General features: G+C 41.5%; 2 protein-coding genes across 2 annotated transcripts in view; both read left to right on the top strand.

Moving 5' to 3' along the window:
* Window positions 1–2,551: 2,551 nt before the first annotated feature.
* Window positions 2,552–19,942, top strand: part of LOC309630223 (uncharacterized protein) — a gene marked incomplete at its 5' end in the record, with an annotated part of 49,113 nt that continues 31,722 nt past the window's right edge. The window contains 2 exons of the mRNA XM_082395161.1: window positions 2,552–2,569; window positions 4,930–5,283. Coding sequence (XP_082251287.1) covers window positions 2,552–2,569; window positions 4,930–5,283 — 372 coding nt within the window. The remainder of the gene's footprint in view (window positions 2,570–4,929; window positions 5,284–19,942) is intronic.
* Window positions 16,444–19,942, top strand: part of OSBPL6 (oxysterol binding protein like 6) — a 198,344-nt gene continuing 194,845 nt past the window's right edge. The window contains exon 1 of the mRNA XM_082395628.1: window positions 16,444–17,542. The gene's annotated coding sequence lies outside the window, so the exon portion shown is untranslated. The remainder of the gene's footprint in view (window positions 17,543–19,942) is intronic.

Below are 19,942 nucleotides of genomic sequence, written 5' to 3'. Positions count from 1 at the left end.
GTCGGCTATATAGTACTGTACTGTAATAGGTTTGTAATACTTTTCACACAAATAATACATAAAAAACAAACAAACACAAAAAAGAAAACATTTTTAATCTTACAGTACAGTACCTTGAAAAGTGCAGTAGTACAGTACAAGAGCTGGCATACAGGGACCAGCATCGAGTGAACAGGCAAGAAGAGCTACTGACTGGAGGAGGGAGAGGAGGTGGGAGATGGTAGAGCTGAAGGATGGTCAGCAATAGGAGACGGAGGGCAAGCTGCAATTTCACTCATGCCTGACGTTGATGGAAAGCACCTTTGCATCTTGGAAAGTTCGCACTTGAAGGTTCGTATGTAGAGGACTTACTGTATTGCAACTTGGCTACCCACCTCCATTTATCTTAATGTGCTCAACTTAATGTACTCATATCACTTACAACTTTCTAATATACCGTGTAATTTACTTACCTGTTAGGTTTATTGTGGATTGTCTGTCTCCCCCTGCTGGAATGTAAACTTTACGAGGGCAGACTCTATGTTTTGCTCACTCCCATCTCAAGCACCCAGAATAATGCCTAACACAATAATGCCTAAGGCTCAATAAATATTTATTGAATTAAATGAACAAAGCAGGTACCAAAACCACCTCAACCTCCACAACTTATAACCTCAACAAAATCCCAATTCTCAATCCTTTTAGGCACTCTGATAAGCACTCTGAATGAAAGCTTCACTCTGAAGCGGAGATAATATTCCATGGGCTGGATCAGCAAGTCGTCCGAGCAGATCATGACAATGTGGGAAATAAGCGTATGGGACTAAATGGAGTTTGGGACATGGAGGTTAGGCTTCTGAATTTGTCAGGTGTTTACACACCTTTTTTTTAAATTGAAGTACAGTTGATGTACAATAATACATAAGTTACAGATGCACAATAGAGTGATTCACAATTTTTAAATGTTATTGTCCATTTGTAGTTATTATAAAATATTGACTATATTCCACACAGGAGTTCTTTTTTTTTTTTTTTCACACAGGAGTTCTTGATGGCAATATTCTTGGTAGGAAAAGATTCAACAATATGTATGATTTTTATGAAGCATTGTAGGAATTATGGGGGGGGGGAGGATGTATGCACATATTCAAAAACAGCACCAAGTCTGACAGACAAATAAGCTGCAGATAAGGATAGATCAAGACCCCTCACCCTAGAAGCACTAGGTAATATTGCACCCGCTTCCTGCAAGGACTCATTGTTTCAAAGAGTTTGCCTTTTGATTTTCTCACTGTGTTCCTTTGGTATTGTGAAAATGGTAAATTTGTAAAAAACAAAAACAAAGAAACAAACAAAAAAAACCCCTTTACTCTACAAAGAATAAATTACAAAGGGAATGCTCATCTTTATACTCAACTTTACAACAAAATGAGAGATGTGGATAGGATGTTTCCATAGCTAGGGAAAGATACTAGTCATAATTTTCCAACTGAGATTTGATTTATTGTTTTCCATGCAAGGAGCCAAAATGATGTTTCAACAAAGGTAAAATGAGCCATTGTTCATTTTGATAATATGGGAGTGATTCACTAAGGTAGGTTAATTTAGTAATAAAGTAGTGAATAATTAAGTAATAATAAAAATATTTTCAAGCCTGAACACTCTTAATGAACAAATACTAAGCAAATTATGAATATTTTTGTTGCTTGTGTAGGACACAGCTACAGTACCTCCTCCGCTTCTCTTGGCCTCACGTTTCTCTCGGTCTCTGAGCTACTTGCCCTGCCTCAATTGCCCCACAGGTGACTGACCCAGTGCAGGCCTCCTGGAGCAGATCAGCCGCAAGCTTACGCCCCTGGCCAGCGGGGTTCAGTCAGGGAAGCAGAAGCACTCTGAGTATGTTAAACAAGGAACTTATTAAAGGAATTAGACTTCCACATTTGCTGGAGGAGCTGGGGAATTAAGAGTCTAAAAAGTGGTTGTTGAAAGATCAGAGACCAGCCCTGACATAAGCGAAGGAGTCCGAGCTTGCAGGGAAATCTGGAAGCTAGGCACATCCAGCTGCTGTGGTGGCACCACAAGCAGGGCTGGTGGAGATGCCTATGGAAGGTGGTGGGCTCTTTGTGACTACTACCTCTGAGTCTCTGTGAGAGTCTGTTAGCCTGACTGTGGTCACGGTTATTCGACCAGGGGGAACGCAGGGCAGAGAAGAGTGAGAACAAGAACTCTCTTACATCCAGACATTTCTCTCTTGCCACATCTAACCAATGATGACTTTCAGAGTTTAATGGCTGCTGCTTCATTTTTGTTGAAATGAAACTCAAATCTCAGGCAACCTCAGTTTTATCCACCCAGACAAATACAGACCTTTAAGCATATAAGAAAGGGGATTCTGGAAAACATAGTTTCCAACATAACCAAGTTGCCTATAGAACAATCTTGCACAAATACCGTACCATGGCTGCAGAGTATGGGGTTTGTTTCTCTTTGCCAGAGGGATCAGATGAGTCAGCCTGGAAGTTGGGGGAGTTAACCACCAGTGGGGTAAATTTTGACCAGTGGGAGATACGAGATGGGAGGGAGCTTGCAGGTAAATTTCTTCTTTGGTCCTTATGCCTTGCTGGGCATGTTTTCTATAGAGCCTGTCCATAGACATGGCACATGGCCAAGCAACTGGGTGCGTCTCCTCAGGGTCATGAAACATAGACCAGGTTGGCAATATATCGCCATGTATTTGCTTCCCATTCTTCCCTGTTGCACGTCTTTTTTCCTCACTCTTGATGCCCTGAGACTGCATCATTCAACGAAGCATTAGCATTTCGGCCTTCCTAAGAAATCCCAGCTAAAATTGTACCCATAGAAAAATTGCAATGAAAATGAAGTGTGAGAGTTATATGAAAAGAATTGATGGTGAGAGCTATGATTCCTGTGAGGCTCAGTTTATTTCTGTATGATAAAATTATAGCATTAATAGTAGTATTTAAGAATATCATTATCTTCCTTCACTGAAAAAGCCTATGAACAAGTATTTCTGAGGCAAACTGAAGGACTGAATCGGGAAGCACAGATCCTTTTAGCCAACATGTGACTTGTGACCTAAACTCTCAGCAAGAATACACTTAATGAAAACATTGCTTTCTGGCAACCTCTGAGCAATAACCCTGCCATAGCTCAAAAAGCAGTGAAAAGCCTGTTACTCATTTTACATATGTTTGCCAGTCTGTTTTCAAAATATTGTGATACGCAGAGCAGAAAAACTGCCTTGATGTTCCATGTCAGCTCACTTTATTCCACCCATTTCCTCAAATGGATGGGTGTAGTGCCATCACATCTTCTTTGATCATTAATCAATGAGACATGTAGGAGACTTTCCCCCTGATATTTAAAACCTATTTTTAAAATAATAAAACAGGGAATTCCCTGGTAGTCTTGTGATTAGGACTCAGTGCTTTCACTGCTGAGGGCCCGGGTTCAATCCCTGGTCAGGGAAATAAGATCCCGCAAGCCACGCAGCGCGCCCCCCCCCGCAGCCCCCCCAATTAGTTAATTAATTACAAAAATAAAATAATAAAACAGACAGAGATACTATGGAATAGAGGGAAAGCATACAAGCATTCTTAAGGTAAAACATGAGATTTAGGTTGTGATAGTTCCTTTCCCCTCCCTAATAGTTTATGGTTCTCTGCTATTAGAGGTTTAGTGGAAAATTTTGAGAAGCATTTCTTTAGGTTAAAGACTCTGTGGGTGCTCTCTCATCTCCTTTCAAACTCGTATTTTCTTGTATATGGGATTTGGATTTTTTTTTTTTTTTCTTTTTAGAGAGAGAGAGCAGTTTCAGTAGAGTTTCTCTCAATGGAACCCAGATGGAAGGAGTGAAAAGGTGGTGATAGTCAAGTGAAGGTCAGAGCCCCAGTCGTTCCCTTGAGGAGGCTTTCTCCACAGGGAAGGAGTTAAGGTGAAACTGTGACATGTCACAGGGTTCAGCATCTATTATTTTATGACAGGACGATATGAGAACGTTGTTAGTGAGGGTGGAAGAAGCTAATCCAAAAAGTGAGACTGGAGATTCAAGAGAAATTGTGTGTGGGAATGACTATGTTTCATAGCGAAGCAGGGTTTTTATCAGCACAGAGAACAGTGAAATGCCATCACAGTTGCCTCTGTGGGTACCAATATCTTCAATTTTTGAGGGCACCTCTCCCCCGACTCATCCAACCTGGACCCCTAGAGAGCCCACAAAGCACTCCAGCGCTGTTTCTCTAGTAGTTCCTGTTACAATCCGTGTTCTCTGGATTTTTTTCTCCTGAAGGTGGTGATGACAATAATGTCTTGAGATACTTCCGACATTTCCCCAATCATCCCTTTACAGAAGAAACGTCTGTGTAAAATTACCCCGTCTTTCCCAGCAAATTTGCCTTTAGATTAATTTGCCCTTGGGTATAGGCTGGGAACGGTTTAAGGGTAGAAGAGTTTAAGGGGCTGGGAAGGGTCGTAGTGAGGTGTGTCTCTGGGCCGGGGAAGTTTTTGCTCGGGAGCGTCAGGGCCGGCGGGGAGCAGGCACACACAGTCCCGTCTGATTATCGACCAGCCTGAGCGACGGCCTGAGACAGGGGCCGGGCGGCGCCTCCAGGGAGGTGGCCGGGCTGCTGTTCCCTTCTGAATCCGCTCTCCCACGGTGCTCGGAGCGGCTGCGCTCCAAGCCCCGAGCGCTGAGACCATCTGGGGCCACCCCGTGCAGACCAGGGCTGGCCCACCTCCGCCGGCTGGAGCTAGGGCGAACGGGGTCGTTTCTACGGCGCTCAGGCCCGGGGATGTCCGGTCAGGGGCTCCACGGCTGTGATCTCTGGGCACCAGGGGTGTTCCCACGGGGGCCGGGCCGGGAGTGAGCCCAGGCAGTGAGACCCCGCGCCTCGGAGGCTCGGCGCGCCCAGCCCGCGGCTCTCCGGGCAGCGCGGCGAGGTTGTCCAGCAGGTCCCGCGCGCCGCTGGAGCTCCGAACGCCGCGGCTCTACTCCAGCCCAGCCAGCTAGCCAGCCAGCCAGCGGGAGCCGGGGGCGGGCAGCCCGGAGCACCGCCCCGCCAGCGCGCCCCGCCCGTGGGAGAGGAGGGGCTGCGGCGCCACGGACCACTGGAGGCGCAGCGCCGCCGTCACCGCAGCTGTCGGCGCCGGAGACCGCGGATCCACGCAGGCGGCGCCCGCGCCTCGGCTCCCGGCCGGCCCGCGCGCTCTCCCGACCGCCGGGGCCGTCTGCAGCCTCCCGCCGCTGCCGCCGCACGGTCGGCGGCGCCGCTGCTCGTCTTCCAGGTAGGTGTCCTAGCTGCGGAGGGGACCTCTGGAGCGGCACGATGGTGCCTACACCCCGGCCCGGGGGCATTGTGCGCGGCCGGAGGGCCGAGGACCCTGAGGGACGCACGGCCGGGCAGCCCGGCTTGGGCCTCTGAGGCATCGAGCTCTCCGGGGGTTCCCCTGGCCAGAGAGCCCGGGGCGGCAGTGCCAGTCCCGCCCCGCGGCCGAGGTGGGAGGGGGCGTCTGGGTCCCCGTCCGCGCTCGCCGCCCTCCCCTCCCCCTCGTCGTGGGGAATTCCGGCCGCCCGGCTCTAGTTCCAGCATCCCCCCCGCGCAGCCCCGCGCCCCGGCTGCTGGGATGGAAGCTGGGGCAGGGACAGGGACAGGGACTGATATAATTGTCTGCGGAGAACCCGACCGGCGCGCCCGCGCCCGCTCTAGCTAACGCCTACGCCGCACCTTTCAGGGAAGCTGGGGAGCGGAGAGGAGCGGCTGGGGAAGTTGTGCATTGGGTTTCATTGTGCGCGTGCACTGCGGACTGCCCTCTCGGGGCACCCCTGCCCACAAGCTGCTGGCGCCCCTGCAGCCTTTCCTGCAGCCTTCGTCCACACCCCCGGCCAGGGCCGAGCCTGCCTTCTCTGGTTCAGACCGGGACAGGGTTTTCATTGCAGTCAAGACGTGCTTCCCCTGCATCCAGCGGGAGCTGCCTGCAAAACGTGGGGCCGGGGATGCTGGGCGAGGAGGGGATGGGAGACCTAGGGAGGAAGCCGGGAAGAAGTAATGACACCAGCACATTTTTTTAAAAAGCCTCTGCTGTATACAGACACATCCGCATGACATCTTTAAAGCTGTTTTTGAAAGTTATGACCAGATACTGATTTTGTGGCAATCTGTTATATACCTGAAGGTAGCTTAAACAGAGACCTAAAGCTGGGGAAACCATTACATAATGGACGTGAAGCAATTGACATGAAACTAAGTGAACCCACTGGGTTGCCAAATTATTTCTTGCTCCTGGATGCAAAGTCCTATAGGCTTTTTCTCTATAAGAATTTACATTTTTAAATCGCTGGATTAGTTTTAGCAAACTGTGCTTTTTTTTCCCCGAATAACAAAATAATTTTTCTTGACTATCTTTTCTTAAATTTAAAAATTGCATGCTAATGGATAGTTGTATATCATAGAGCTGATTAATAAATGTGGTCTTTCTCCAGAGGTAAAAATTTTTAATATTCTTGCTCAATATCATTAACTTTGTTTTCCTCTTGGTTGTATTTTTTCTCCCTCTGTCCTCCCCTTTTTGTTTTTTGGAAGCATTTCTACAGTTTTAGGTACTGCGAGCTCACAATGTTGATATTCCTATCTAATGCCACAGCATTGCAGATACAAAGACTAATAATAAATGAAACAGAAGACCTCACAGTAACTCAGAGTGAGCAGGGTTCCCAAGGTCGAAGGGAAGCTGCAGTGTAACCGGGCTATAATCACCTACAGAGAATATGCATAGCCCTCCTTGGGTTATAAGGCAAGCCCTGATTGGTGGAATATTATTCCTATTATTATTTTACCCCTGGATTTCGTGTGTTTCCCCCTAAAAATAATTCTTTTTCTCCAAGTAGAAACACAATATTTTGAAATTAAAATCTTTGCTTTTAGAAAGCCTAAAAATCCAGGGTTTGCTCATATTTCCAGTTTTCATGTTGATAACTCCATTTTACATTCAGCGGATGGATTCCTTTCGGGATATCTCAGTTTCAAATTATGATGGTTTATCAGATGTCTCTTGGTTATAATACAATGTGATTCTGTTAGACTTTTACAGGATCACTTAATATAAGTTTTCTTGTCCTTAGATGGCTTTAACTTTATGTTAGTTAACTTTATTCCAAGAAAAAAGGTAAAATCCTTTCAAGAAGAAATATTTATTTTTGGAGATCTGTAGCATCACTGCAGAAGTAGAATTAGGTTAATGCCTAAGTAGATAAAAGTTTTTTTTTAAAATTAATTTATTTTTGGCTGCGTTGGGTCTTCGTTGCTGCACGCGGGCTTTCTCTGGTTGCAGAGAGCGGGGGCTACTCTTCGTTGTGGTGTGCGGGCTTCTCATCGCGGTGGCTTCTCTTGTTGCGGAGCACGGGCTCTAGGCGCACGGGCTTCAGTAGTTGTGGCACGTGGGCTCGGTAGTTGTGGCTCGCGGGCTCTAGAGCGCAGGCTCAGTAGTTGTGGTGCACGGGCTTAGTTGCTCTGCGGCATGTGGGATCCTCCTGGACCAGGGATCCAACCCGTGTCCCCTGCATTGGCAGGCAGATTCTTAACCACTGTGCCACCAGGGAAGTCCTAGATAAAAGTTTTATGTGACTTTATTCATAAAACTGTTGGACTAGGGAAAAGGTATAATTTTTATTAAAATGCCTTGGTTAAGTAACATGCAGTAATCATTCAATGGATACTTACTTATTGAGCACCTATCTGTTTAGGACATTGGTCTAGGCATGTGGGAGATACAAATAAGAATGAAAAGATGCCCCTCTTTCCGCAAGAGTTTGTTGTCTTGTTTGGAAGGATAAGGCATGAATTCTTAAAATAGGGACTTTTTTTTTTTTTTACTTCAAAGGTTAAGTAATAATTCTAATACTTTTTATAAGTTTGTTTTTAATTTTGAAAAAAAGGTCTCATACTATCTGTTGATGTCTGAGACTTTTTTTCCCCCACTCAACGTTATGTCACTAAGATTCATCCATGTTGTATGCAGCTGTAGTTCACTGACTTCCACTGCTGTACAGTATTCCATCATTTGTCTGTAACACAATATGTTTCCCTGCTCTCTTACCAATGGCTATTTTTTTTTCATTTTTAAGAAGATTGCAAAGAGTGCTGCTTTGATCATTCATGCTTCCTGGGGCACATGGGCAAGTGTTTCTCTTGGGTAAATACCAAGGTATAGAATTGTTGATTGTGTAGGATGTGTGAATATGCAACTGATAGATACTGCCAAATTATTTTCTAAAATTGTACTAATTTACACAAGCCAGAGAAACAAGCAAACACAAATAATCAAATACAAACAAGCATAAGTGTGTGTGCGTGTGTATGTGTGTGTGTGTGTCTGTGTGTTGGATTGCCTTCCCTTGGCATAGTGATTTGGAGAACACATTGCTGGTAATTCCAAAAGCAGTTGAATGACAATGTGGCAGCATCTTTAAAACAAAAACAAACAAACAAACAAAAAAAGACCTCCCCAGGAAAAAAGCTTGTTGCTCACCAATAAAGTCAGAAGTTATCAAAAAAGCTCATAAGAGAGTAAAGGACTCTCTTTATTATTATTATTATTAATAATAAAGCCTCTGTTATTCAAGGATGATTTTCCACATCCCTTGCTTCAGCTATACATTCCTTACATCCCCTGAATAGATGTGTGTTTATATGATTTGAAATCCAGAGTGAACTTAGTAGTTTTGATCAAGAAAATGAACTAAAATTAATTTTAGGGGTAACTGACACGATGTCCATCTCAGTTACTGAACTTAGTAGTCTGCCTTTCTAGTGTGGTTCTGAGTTTCCATGAACTTTGGAGGCAGTTCTACATCCATCCATTCAATCACCAACCCCCTGGCTGGTCACTTCTGTGGGTCTCATGTGGTGGTGACACAGGCACATTGAGTGTCATACTTCTTCATTCAGCCAGCGTTTATTGAACACCTAGTATGTGTCAAACACCATATTAGGTGCTGGGTCATAAACATGTCTGCCCTCAAGGATCTACCCAAAACAGACTCTACCCAAAACAAATCACTGTTGAATATGTATACGTGTGTGGGGGGTGGATCTGGTTTTGGCTTTAGAATGTGCATGAAGTATCTATTTTTTCTTTTGTTCCCTAAACTTTTTCCAGATTTATGTTTAGACCTCCTTGAGTTGGGAGTGCTTAAATATAGTTTTATTTTATTGGCTTTTTAAAAGCAGAAGCTTTAAAAGGACTTACTCATGGTAAGTCCTTTTGTCATGTTATCAAATGGGAGAAAGACAGAGGTCAGGGAAGAGATATCTGGATGGGTGAATTCAGATTTGTTGGGAATGGACCATGACTTAGTGTCAAATTGATTTTTAAAGGGAAAAATAGAAAATAGACAACGATGGTTGAATGGTCATTAAGAGATCCAACTTGGGTATTACAGGGAACTGAGTATGTTGAGTCATGATGGTCTCAAGACGAAGTTCCTGGTGGGTTATATGAACCCATTTTCTTGAAAGTTTGTATTCACTTACTTTGTGTATGTATGAATGTAGTTTATATATATATATATATATATATATATTTTTTTTTTTAATTTATTTTATTTATTTATTTTTGGCTGCGTTGGGTCTTTGTTGCTGCGTGTGGGCTCCCTCCAGTTGCGGCGAGCGGGGGCCACTCTTCCTTGCGGTGCGCGGGCTTCTCCCTGCAGTGGCCTCTCCTGTTTTTGGAGCATGGCCTCTAGGCGCGCTAGTTTTTATATTAAAATACATCATAATGCAAATGTTAAATATCTGTAAAAGGATTATGTTAATAGAGTGGTGAATTATGGGAAGCAGAAACGTCCAAGGACTCTTTCTTACAGTGGTTTGGCAGGTTACTTGAAAGTAAAAATTACCCTGTGTGAGGGAATTCCATCTGCTGGGGCCAGTGTCTCAGAAGATCTATATAGTAAGCTGACAAAAGGCAGAGCTTGAAAGGAGGTCACTCCGAGTAATCTGATAGCCAGGACTATCTAAGGGATAACTGGGTTAGAGGGAGCATTAAGTATGTAACTTCACTCTTAAAATAAGCTTAAGTAAGTAAATAAATAAATAAGCTTAAGTACATAACAATAAGTTTAAATAGGTAAAAAACATTTAAGAAAAATATTGCCAGATTATCATTTAATATGTTTCAGCAGTGTTATGAGACTGAGTACAAAGAATTCATGATTAATACACAAAAGTTATCTTCTCCTTAGAGATGATGGATTATATGTTTTTCTGTTCAAGAAAAGCTAGATGTCAATTTGTAAAATATATGAAGAAAGTACCCAGACACTGGAGATACTTATATTTGCTTGATGTGCTGATGCTTGAACGACCTTTATGTTAGATTCATGAGGTGTTAGAGGTGAAAGGACTTTAAAAATCTTTTATTCCAATTCCAACCTCTCCCATTTCCCAGGTGGAAAAACTGAGGCCCAGAGACTTGCCCAGTGAGGTACTAGCACCATTAGCAGATAATGTGTCAAATAATTTACTTCTTTTGGTGGTAACAGGAAATAAAGCTCTTTCCTAAGTTATGGGTAGGTGAATAAGAAGATGAACCAATAGCAACCTCTGCAGTAGATTTTAAGCTTCCTTTCTGTCATTCTCTTTGAGTGGTTGGTGTAGGAAGTGAAATCAAGCATATCTTTTAAAATTTTCTTAGATTTTTAGAGAAAAGGCTTTGTTTTTGAGGGTATGATGAGAGGAATAAACACTACAAATATGATTATTTAAAATTTTTTGATGTTTGCTATTTTGATACCCATAGCTTTGTCTTTTAACTCAATGGACGGGAAAGGATAGAGAAAATTAAATTATCCTGTGCTTCTTTTCCTTTGTCATTCTCTTTCCATAAGCTAATATGAGACAAAATCAAAGTGTAGAGGGAATTGAGTCAGGAATAGAACATCAACTTTTATTTTTTTATCTTGCATCTTATTGAGGCAATTTTCACTGTAGCTCTTGAGACAGACTTATCCACCCTTTGAAAAGAGTGTGGAAGTAGAAGGGAGAACAACAGCAGTATATTTTCAGAATCGTTTTTTCAAGAGTCAAATCTAAAATAAACCTGGCCTCAATTTCCAGCAATAGCTTTATTTCACAGCTCCTAAACCAGTGCTTAAGTTTTACCATAAATTTGAAGAAGTTACCTTAATGTTTTTTATACATAATACAATGTTGCTACAAGTAATATACTGTGATCAGCTACTAAAGTTTAAAGAATAAAGTATCTAAAAGAACCTTACAATTAAAAAAATTTTTTGTTACATGTCATTTCTGTAGATAAAGTGGAAAGTCTGATTTTATTTTAAATTAAGATAACATTTTTGCTTTCTGTTTGACTGTAGCGGCTAGACAAGCTTTTGCATATTCGCACCCCATCAGGCAACAATGTGAACAGTTTTTGTTGTATAATTTCCCTAGAATAGAAAAAGTAGCACAATTTGAATGGCATGTTGATTATGAAAAGACATTAATGAAATTCTTTTTGATCTCAATAAACCTCCAGTTGAAGCAAGAACTATAAAAAGAGTGTGATCTCCAGGGTAGGCCAAGCGAATGTAGGATCCATGTGAAACTTCAGGAAGATAGCAAGGGAAAGGAAGAGATCAAAATCCACAGGAATTCAGAATGATGGAACAAGAAGGTCAGGGAAGGAAGTAGATGGATATTATATCCCAGCTTGTCTTCCAGTTTTATTTCAAAAAGGGCCAACAGAGGAAATAAAAGTGTGAATCTAAAGGCTTATGGAGATCAGATATTATAGAAGATGTCTATTTCTACACTTAAAAAAACCTTTTAAACATCTTAAAGAATACAGAAGGCATAAGATAAAAGACTGATAAATTAAACTTCATTTAAGAAAAGATAGTATGTGTAACAGGCAGGAGATAAACATCACACCAGGAAGAAACTATTTATAACATGTTGTAGACTACCAGTAACTTCCTAATATCCAAAGAACTACTATGTATCAATGAGAAAAAATGACTGTTAATCTAATAGAAAAAGGGGCAGAGGAAATGAACAAACAGTTCACAGAAAAGGAATTACCAGTGGCACTTACAAATGTGAAATTATGCTCAACTCATAAGAGAAATGCAGTTTTAAACTATTTAACCTGTTAAATTGGCAAAGATCTTAACGTTTGTTAATTCCTTGGGGTGGCAAGGCTTTAGGGAAACTGACAGGCTCATACATAGTTGGTAGGGGTACAAAAGGACACAGCATCTATGGATAGCAATTTGGCAATATTGCCAAAATTAAAAATCCACCTGCCTTTTCATCCCAGGAGATCCAAGAAATTTTGCCACAGATATATTTGTACATCGCAAAATGAGTTTGCATCAAGACTTCCACCATGGCATTGTCTGTAATGACAAAGATTTAGAGAGAGCTAAAGATCCATCAATATGGGATTGGTTAAATAAGGAGCAGAAACAAAACTAGGTAGCTGTTAAAAAGAATGAGATCATTCTATATTTGCTGATGTGGCATGATCTTTCAGATGTAAGAAGGGAACAGATCAAGGTGCAGAGAAGTAGGTGGCCATTGATGTTAAATTTGAGTTTATAAATATGTTTATGCTTGTGACTGTGGAGACTGTCTCTTGAAGGTGACCCAATAAACTGGTAACAGTGACTGGCTCTGGGGAAGAGAGCTGGGTTTTTGGGGTGAGAATGGGAAGGCCACTTATTTAGCACACTAATCTAGTACACCTTTTACTACTATTTGAATTCTTAAATATCTGAACATATTATGTATTCAAACCAAGATAATTTTAAAATTTCTTGAGCATCACTTGTATTGATCAAGAATGTTGAGTAGTTGTAACCAGTAGCATTCCTTTGCAACTTTGGGTCCCATTCTGTGTTGATATAAGAATGTGGTAGTTGCCATAAAGACTCACCCTCACTACTACCCTGACAGACTGAAGTTCAAAGAGGGAAACTGGAAGCGGTTGCCCTTTGGGACAGAGTTGGCGCACCTTGGTTCTCTGCAGTTGCCCTGCCTTTGCCACTGTGCCCCCAGCTAACTGATTTTACTGGAAAGGGGACTCAAGGGAGTTGATTAGGACCAGGGTACAGATGAGAGTTCAGGGAGAACAGACATCGAAGAAGGTGGTGGCAGAAGCCTGAGGCTGGGAGAGCACAGAGAGCGAGATGGTAGTAATTGCCACCCCGACTCTATTCAATAGAGGCAGCTTACAGTGCTAAAACAGAGAGAAATGTTATTTTATGGGCCACGGTCTTGAGGTCCTCTGCTGCCCCTGAGGTTTGGTATGGTGTCTAGGAATCTGCCCGTTCTGGGAATCACCATCTCTTTCACCCTCCTTGTTTTATAGCTAAGATGATCCCCTTCATCCCTTGAAATATCCATTCCATGGAGTATTTTTCTAATTAGTTCTGAAACCATTTACGATATTCTGCTCTTAAACACATACACTCATAGAGTGATTGTTTCATCATGCCTTTGCCCTCCTAGAGCCCACAAAAGGGTATCTAATACTAAGCTACAGAATAGTAAGAAGGAGAAAGCTGAGGAAACAACTGAACAGTTAGTGGGTCATAGCTTTGGGAAGAGTAATTATGTGCTGATATGAATTTTAAAGCAATAATATGAATAGTTATGAGTTATACTGAAGAAAAGGAAAAACTTGGTAACAATCAGAGGTATTGTACTGCAAAATAATTTTCCTAAAAAGAAATAAAAATAGTTTAATTATCATCATTAATACATATTTATGCAAAGTTAATAGACATGGCCTTCATTTGGAATTGGTCACTTTAAATCAGGAAGGACACTCACCAGTTATACAGTGGGGAAATGTTATATCAGTCTCTTTCTTTTGACCTCTAGACATGAAGTTAGAATTAAGTATGTATCCTAATAAATGAATCAAGTAAATAATATATTCCTTTTCTCTGTGGAAACTCTGATATTATAGTAGCTATGTTCATTTTTTTCTTGATGAAGTTTTTAATTTTAATTTAAAATGATACAGAAAGTGAAATATATTATGTGGGTGCCTAATAGCGCTGTTAATTACCAGTAAAGCCATTTCTTCAAAGTGTCCTGACAAGGCATTTGCCCGATTTTCCACTGATGATTTCTCAGCATCCCAGCTTCAGGCAAGTCCGACGGTCTGTCAGTAGGTAAAAGGCACAAACCGACAAGGTCACCTGGATTTTGATTTCCGAAGATCTCCATTCTGTAAACTTAAGCATTGTCAGGATACCCACACTACCTGTAATACTAAAATGTGCGCATTTTACATATTTAGCTTTTATAAAGACACAAACTATTCATCATAAGCCAAAATGAGTAAACTTCTCGGAAACAAAGTGCTTACATAAACATGATAAAAGTAAATAATTCTTCCATTACTTTAGGATTTTTAGGTCCCATTTGGTCAATTACCTCTTCAGGGACATCAGGCTATATGTGGTGCCCTGACAGAGTTCATCAGCCTCACTCACAGAAGCAAGGGATCTGAGAATTGTCTTGTTCTGACTCATACTCTAGAGAGAGAACATAGGAGGAGTGAAACACTAGAGCAGTATTTGGCTGCCCAGGGATGGCCTGCAACCCAGTCCCTGGGGTGCTTGTGGATAAACCACAGGAGCAGCTATGTTCTTTTTAAGTTTGTTTAGAAACTAGGAGGAATAAGCAGCAGCCTCACAGTGGCATACCATGAGAAGCTTTGGGTGTCAAAGTGGGATGATCTGAAGAGCAAAGAATGATAGAGGTGGCTGGGGAGAGGTCAGAGAAGCTCTTTATCACAGAAGAGGGAGCACCGGCAGGCTCTGTGGGTCGTGTGTGCCAGTATCTAGAAGACCCTTTCCATAACTTTCCAGGGCTGTTGAAATTTCAGGATGCATTTGATCCTTAATCGGTGTATCTAATGTGTCTTAATTCCTAATGGAATTTTAGGGGATAGGTTTAATCTGACATGAATGAACATGTAGATTTCTTTAAGAGATTCAGTAGCATATGTTAAATACATGTGAACATGGTATTGTGCTAAACTGCTTCTTCTTGCCAGGCATTCAGCTTCTTTTTTTTTTTTTTTTCACTATATCCCTCTTTGAAAATAGCCTGCTGTCTTGTGGTGCTTTTTATCACAGTACGCACTTTGGAGAAGCAGTATATTTTTGACAGGAAGTGCCCTGGAGCAGGTATCACGGATACCCAGGTTCTGTTCCCAGCTTCTCCACTTGTTACGCACCTGACCCTGGGCCAGTAACCTCCGGGAGCCTCATCTGAGGGCAAATTGGTGGTTGTTGGAGTGACCACATTTCCAGTTAGCGTATGAAAACACTTAGAGAACTATTAAGTCCTATGAAAGTGCAATTATTAATCAGTACCTTAAATTCCCATTTACCTAGAATCCAGATAACCAGAAAACCAAAATAACTACATTTTTTCTGTAGACTTGTCCAGTGACAACTGATTTAATGCTAAACTGCCCAGTGGCACTATAAACTCAGAAGTTACTTGGAAATCAAATACCAATTACAATTACATTCAGTAGTTTTGTTTGTTTTTTAAGTGGTCAGCAGTCTGGGTCTTTGAAAATTAGTTGATTATATGTGGAAAATCAAAGTAGAAAATCCCAACTTCTGACCAATTTGGGGGAAAGCAGGCATCAGTCACCAAGGTCAGTCCACCTCTGGCTCCTTCCGAGGGTGCTGCCCTTCCCCCACTCCACCAGCAGCTTTTTGTCCCCTCGCAGCTTCAGTTGCCCTTTCCACGCCCCGGGGCTCTCTCTCCCCTTACGTCATGCCAGCCACCTCTTAACTCATTTTTCCTGAAACCCCATGGCAGTCACTAGTCCCTGCAGCCCTGCGGCTTCTCCTTTCCCCCTGTTCCACTGTGCGACTTCCTTTGGTTGCCTCCTTGTATGTTTTGCTTTCCCAAGCACAAGGGGGTTCCTTTTTTTTAGGGCCAGGTCTCGTTACCATTCCTTCCTGTCTTTCAAGCTCCTTAGATGTCCACTCTCTGGGGCATTTGGTTGCTTCCCTTTGAGCACGCTTCCCTGCTCTGCGACTCTTCATTTTTCTGACATCATCAGTAAAAGAAGTGTTTCCCAAAAGTGACACCTCCATTAAACGTGAACACCCCCCTCCCCTGGATTTTAAACCTTTAAAAAAAAAAAATAGAAGTCTCTCTAGAATGTTTTATATGCTTCAGATAAAAAAAATTGCATATAGAGAATGCAACAACAGAGCCTGTTAAAATGACGCTAGTAACGCTAGACTAAGAGTGTCCATTTTTGTTCACGCCTGTAATACAGAGGACTTTGGCTGTGGGGCAGCACGAATTGCTCCTTTACCAAATAACCCTAGAATTCTTCTCCTTTGACTTTTAACTGACTTTTTTTTCCCCCCGGAAGATTTTTTTGCTTTCTCCTTCCATTAGCAGTCAGCCTTCTGACACCTGTGTGTGCTTCCCCTTCCACAAGATGACATACAGGAAGTACTGAAGTAATTCTTCTTCAGCCGCATCTTTGAAGTAGGGAGTAAGGAATACTTCTTACCCCTCATTTTTCTGAAGCTGTTTTTCTTTAGCTCCAAGGTTCATTTTCCAGATAGTACATGATAGTTAAGATGGTATGAAGTCTCTCTCAGTGCTAGATAGATCTGGTATTAGACTTTGTTATTAGATTATGGGAGGGTTTATAGTTTCTCTGAATATTGGCAATAAATTATCATTCTGACATTCTCTAATTCTATCGTGTTTCTAACGGGATCATTAATTTATTTGACAAAATATTTGTGCTTAGAAGTCAGAAAAGGCCCCTGCTCTCCTGGAACTGACAGGATAATGAAGGGAGACAGTCAGTGAAAGTACATTGCTCTTTTAATTTCTATTAAGAACTATAAGGACAATAAAAGTGACTGATGGGGCAAGAGCAGTCATTGGTGGTGGTGGGTGTATTACTTTCCTAGGGCTGCCATAACAAAGTGCCATGAACTGGGTGGCTTAAGACAGTAGAGACACGTTCTCTCAGCGCTGGAGGCTAGAAGTCCAAAATCAAGATGGATCCTTCCTTGCCTCTTCCACCTTCTGGCAGCCCCAGGACTTCCTTCGCTTGTGTTTATACTTAAAGCTTTTAAGCCTCCTTCTTCACATGGCCTTCTTCCCTCTGTCTCTGTCTCTATCTCTCCTTTATATAAGGACACCAGTCATAATGGATTAAGGGCCACCCCTACACCAGTATGACCTCATCTTAACTACCTACATTGCAACAACCCTATTTCCATTTAAGGTCACATTCTTAGGTATTGGGGGTTAGGGCTTCAACATATCTTTTTTGGGAACATGATTCAGCCCATTACAGTGGGCTTCTTTGGGTGGACTGACCAGGCAAGGCCTTGCTAGGTGAAGACATTTGAGCTGAGCCTGAACGATGGGAAGGGGCAGGTTGTGAAAAAAGTCTGGGAGCAGATCCTTTCCCAGCAGAGGGAACAGCAAGTGCAGGGACCTGGAGAGTGAGCCTGTTGGAGTGGAACGTATGTACATTAGGTTTTACACTCTTAAAAGGGGCAAAACTATGTCTGGTTCAGGCAGGTTACTTTTAAGCCAAAGGGATTTTACTTTTGAGCACTCTTGAGCATTGTTTGCTTTTGGTCAGGCAAAGACCGAAAAAATTTTTCTTTAAAAAATTAAATGCTGAAATAAATAAATAAATAAAACTTAAAAAAAAAAATTAAATGCTGAGAAATCAGGCCTTCCAGCAGTAGCTAATCACATATTAAGAATTTTGTTGATTAGAAGTTCACTTTGCATTTTTAAAAAAAATTTATTTATTCATTTTATTTTATGGCTGTGTTGGGTCTTCATTTCTGTGCGAGGGCTTTCTCTAGTTGCGGCAAGTGGGGGCCGCTCTTCATCGCGGTGCGCAGGCCTCTCATCATCGCGGCCTCTCTTGTTGCGGAGCACAGGCTCCAGACGCGCAGGCTCAGTAGTTGTGGCTCACGGGCCCAGTTGCTCCGCGGCATGTGGGATCCTCCCAGACCAGGGATCGAACCCATGTCCCCTGCACTGGCAGGCAGACCCTCAACCACTGCACCACCAGGGAAGCCCCACTTTGCATTTTAATAGTAGAATTCTCTATCACTGTATTTGGGTTTATTTACCTTAAAGCTTTAAATATAACAACAACCGAGAATTAAGCAGACTTTGTAATATTGAAGATTATTTTCTAGTGGTAGGAAATTAATTAAGGCTAAGTATACTCTTTAAAAACCTGACATCATATATTAAATTGTCATTTTTCAACAAGATTGTAACATTATTGTTGTTGTCCTATGTGACACCTATGCAAAGTAGCATTAGTGTGATTTTTGTTACATATTTATGAAAAATCTTAGTTTTTTTGAATTTAAAAATAGATAGAGAATCTAGAAAAATCTATATGGAAATAGAAATTTCCTAAGATAGTCAAGAAGATGCCACATTAGACTGGTAATACCGTTAAGCATTCAGAAGTAGGATAAAGTAACTTAAAATATTGTAATATTTAATGCAAAGTTGACATTATGAAATATGCAGTAGTACATTATATACGTGTACTTTTAGCCAGAACCTTGGTGTCATTAATACAGATATATTTGTTTATACTACAGAGAAAATATATTACTTATGAATAACAAGTTTCTATAAAAAGTTGTGAGTTAAAAAATGCTTATGTAAAACTAGATTTTTATGGTGAATGGCTATTTAGGTAGTGTTTAGGATTACAAGACCAGACTGGAGCCAAGGCTGTCTGGGTTTAAATCCTGAGTTTGCTTCCTGCAGCTGTGTGACCTTGAGTAAGTCATTCTGCCCTAGTTAACTCGTTTGTAAAAAGGGAAATATAAAATTAATACCTAACTCAAAGCATTGTTGGGAGGATCAGTGAGTTAATGCATATATATTTCCTAGAAAGGGCAGATAGTAAGTGCTAGGTGTTATTATTTTTAGCATGTTAATTGAAAATTAGATATATTAATATTCATTAATTGGAAAACTTATTATGTAAAATGTAAATATAGTCAATGTCTCTTATGCCTTCTTACAAATCAAAAGCTAATTTGAGAGAGATAAGAAACCTGTCAACAGAATTTGCAAGGCTCTGTTTCAATGTTAATAATCTGTTAAAAGTATTTTATATGCTTACTCATTTAGTTACTTACAGCAATGACTGTGTTCAAGAGACTTTGTTAGGTCGTAAGGGAGAAGGAAAGATGATTAAGCTGTTGATCCTGCTTTTAAGAACCTGCCTACCCAATAGGGGAGATAAGACATAATTAAGTATAACACGAAGTGTAATGAGGTAAGTGTCATGCCAAGCAATGTGATTTCGTGCTGCAAGTATCTCTGGAGGTTGGGAAACATCTGAGGAGGTTTTGTGGGTAAGAGGGACACGGGTAAAAATGTGGGAACTGATGACATTTTTAAGGGATAGGAAGAATAGGAGAAATCTGAGGTAGAGAAGGAACAGTTAGATAAATAGGCAAAAGATTGAGAGTCTTGTCCCCAAGTCAAGAGAGGAAGGAGTTTCTAGGAAGGGAAATGGGCTATCACAAAGACTATAGAAAATTTAAGGGGAGTGAGGATTGAAAAAAGACCATGAAAAACATTCCCTCCTCATCTTCATTTGGGCCAGAGAGACTTTGTTGGGGATTCATTGGCTTTTCTTGACAAAATAGCATGTAGTAGCAGAATTTCTGGGACATGACATATAACTGAAAAGGCATCAGGTCAGTTAAGGTATAGTCTGTTTATACTGATGTGATTCAAACATAGTGAAATTTCTAGGAGGTTTTTGTTTTGTTTTGTTTTTAAATTCCTCACAGAGCACTTTTAAGACTACCTACCGTTTGTTTAGCATTTTCTTTTTTTTGTCTGCCATACATTGTCCTAAACAT

The sequence above is a fragment of the Balaenoptera borealis genome, assembly GCF_965194805.1.
Source record: "Balaenoptera borealis genome assembly, chromosome: 6".
In the NCBI taxonomy this organism is placed as follows: domain Eukaryota; kingdom Metazoa; phylum Chordata; class Mammalia; order Artiodactyla; family Balaenopteridae; genus Balaenoptera; species Balaenoptera borealis.
The sequence above is the reverse complement of the archived record's forward strand: the minus strand, read 5'-3'. Positions and strand labels throughout refer to the sequence as shown.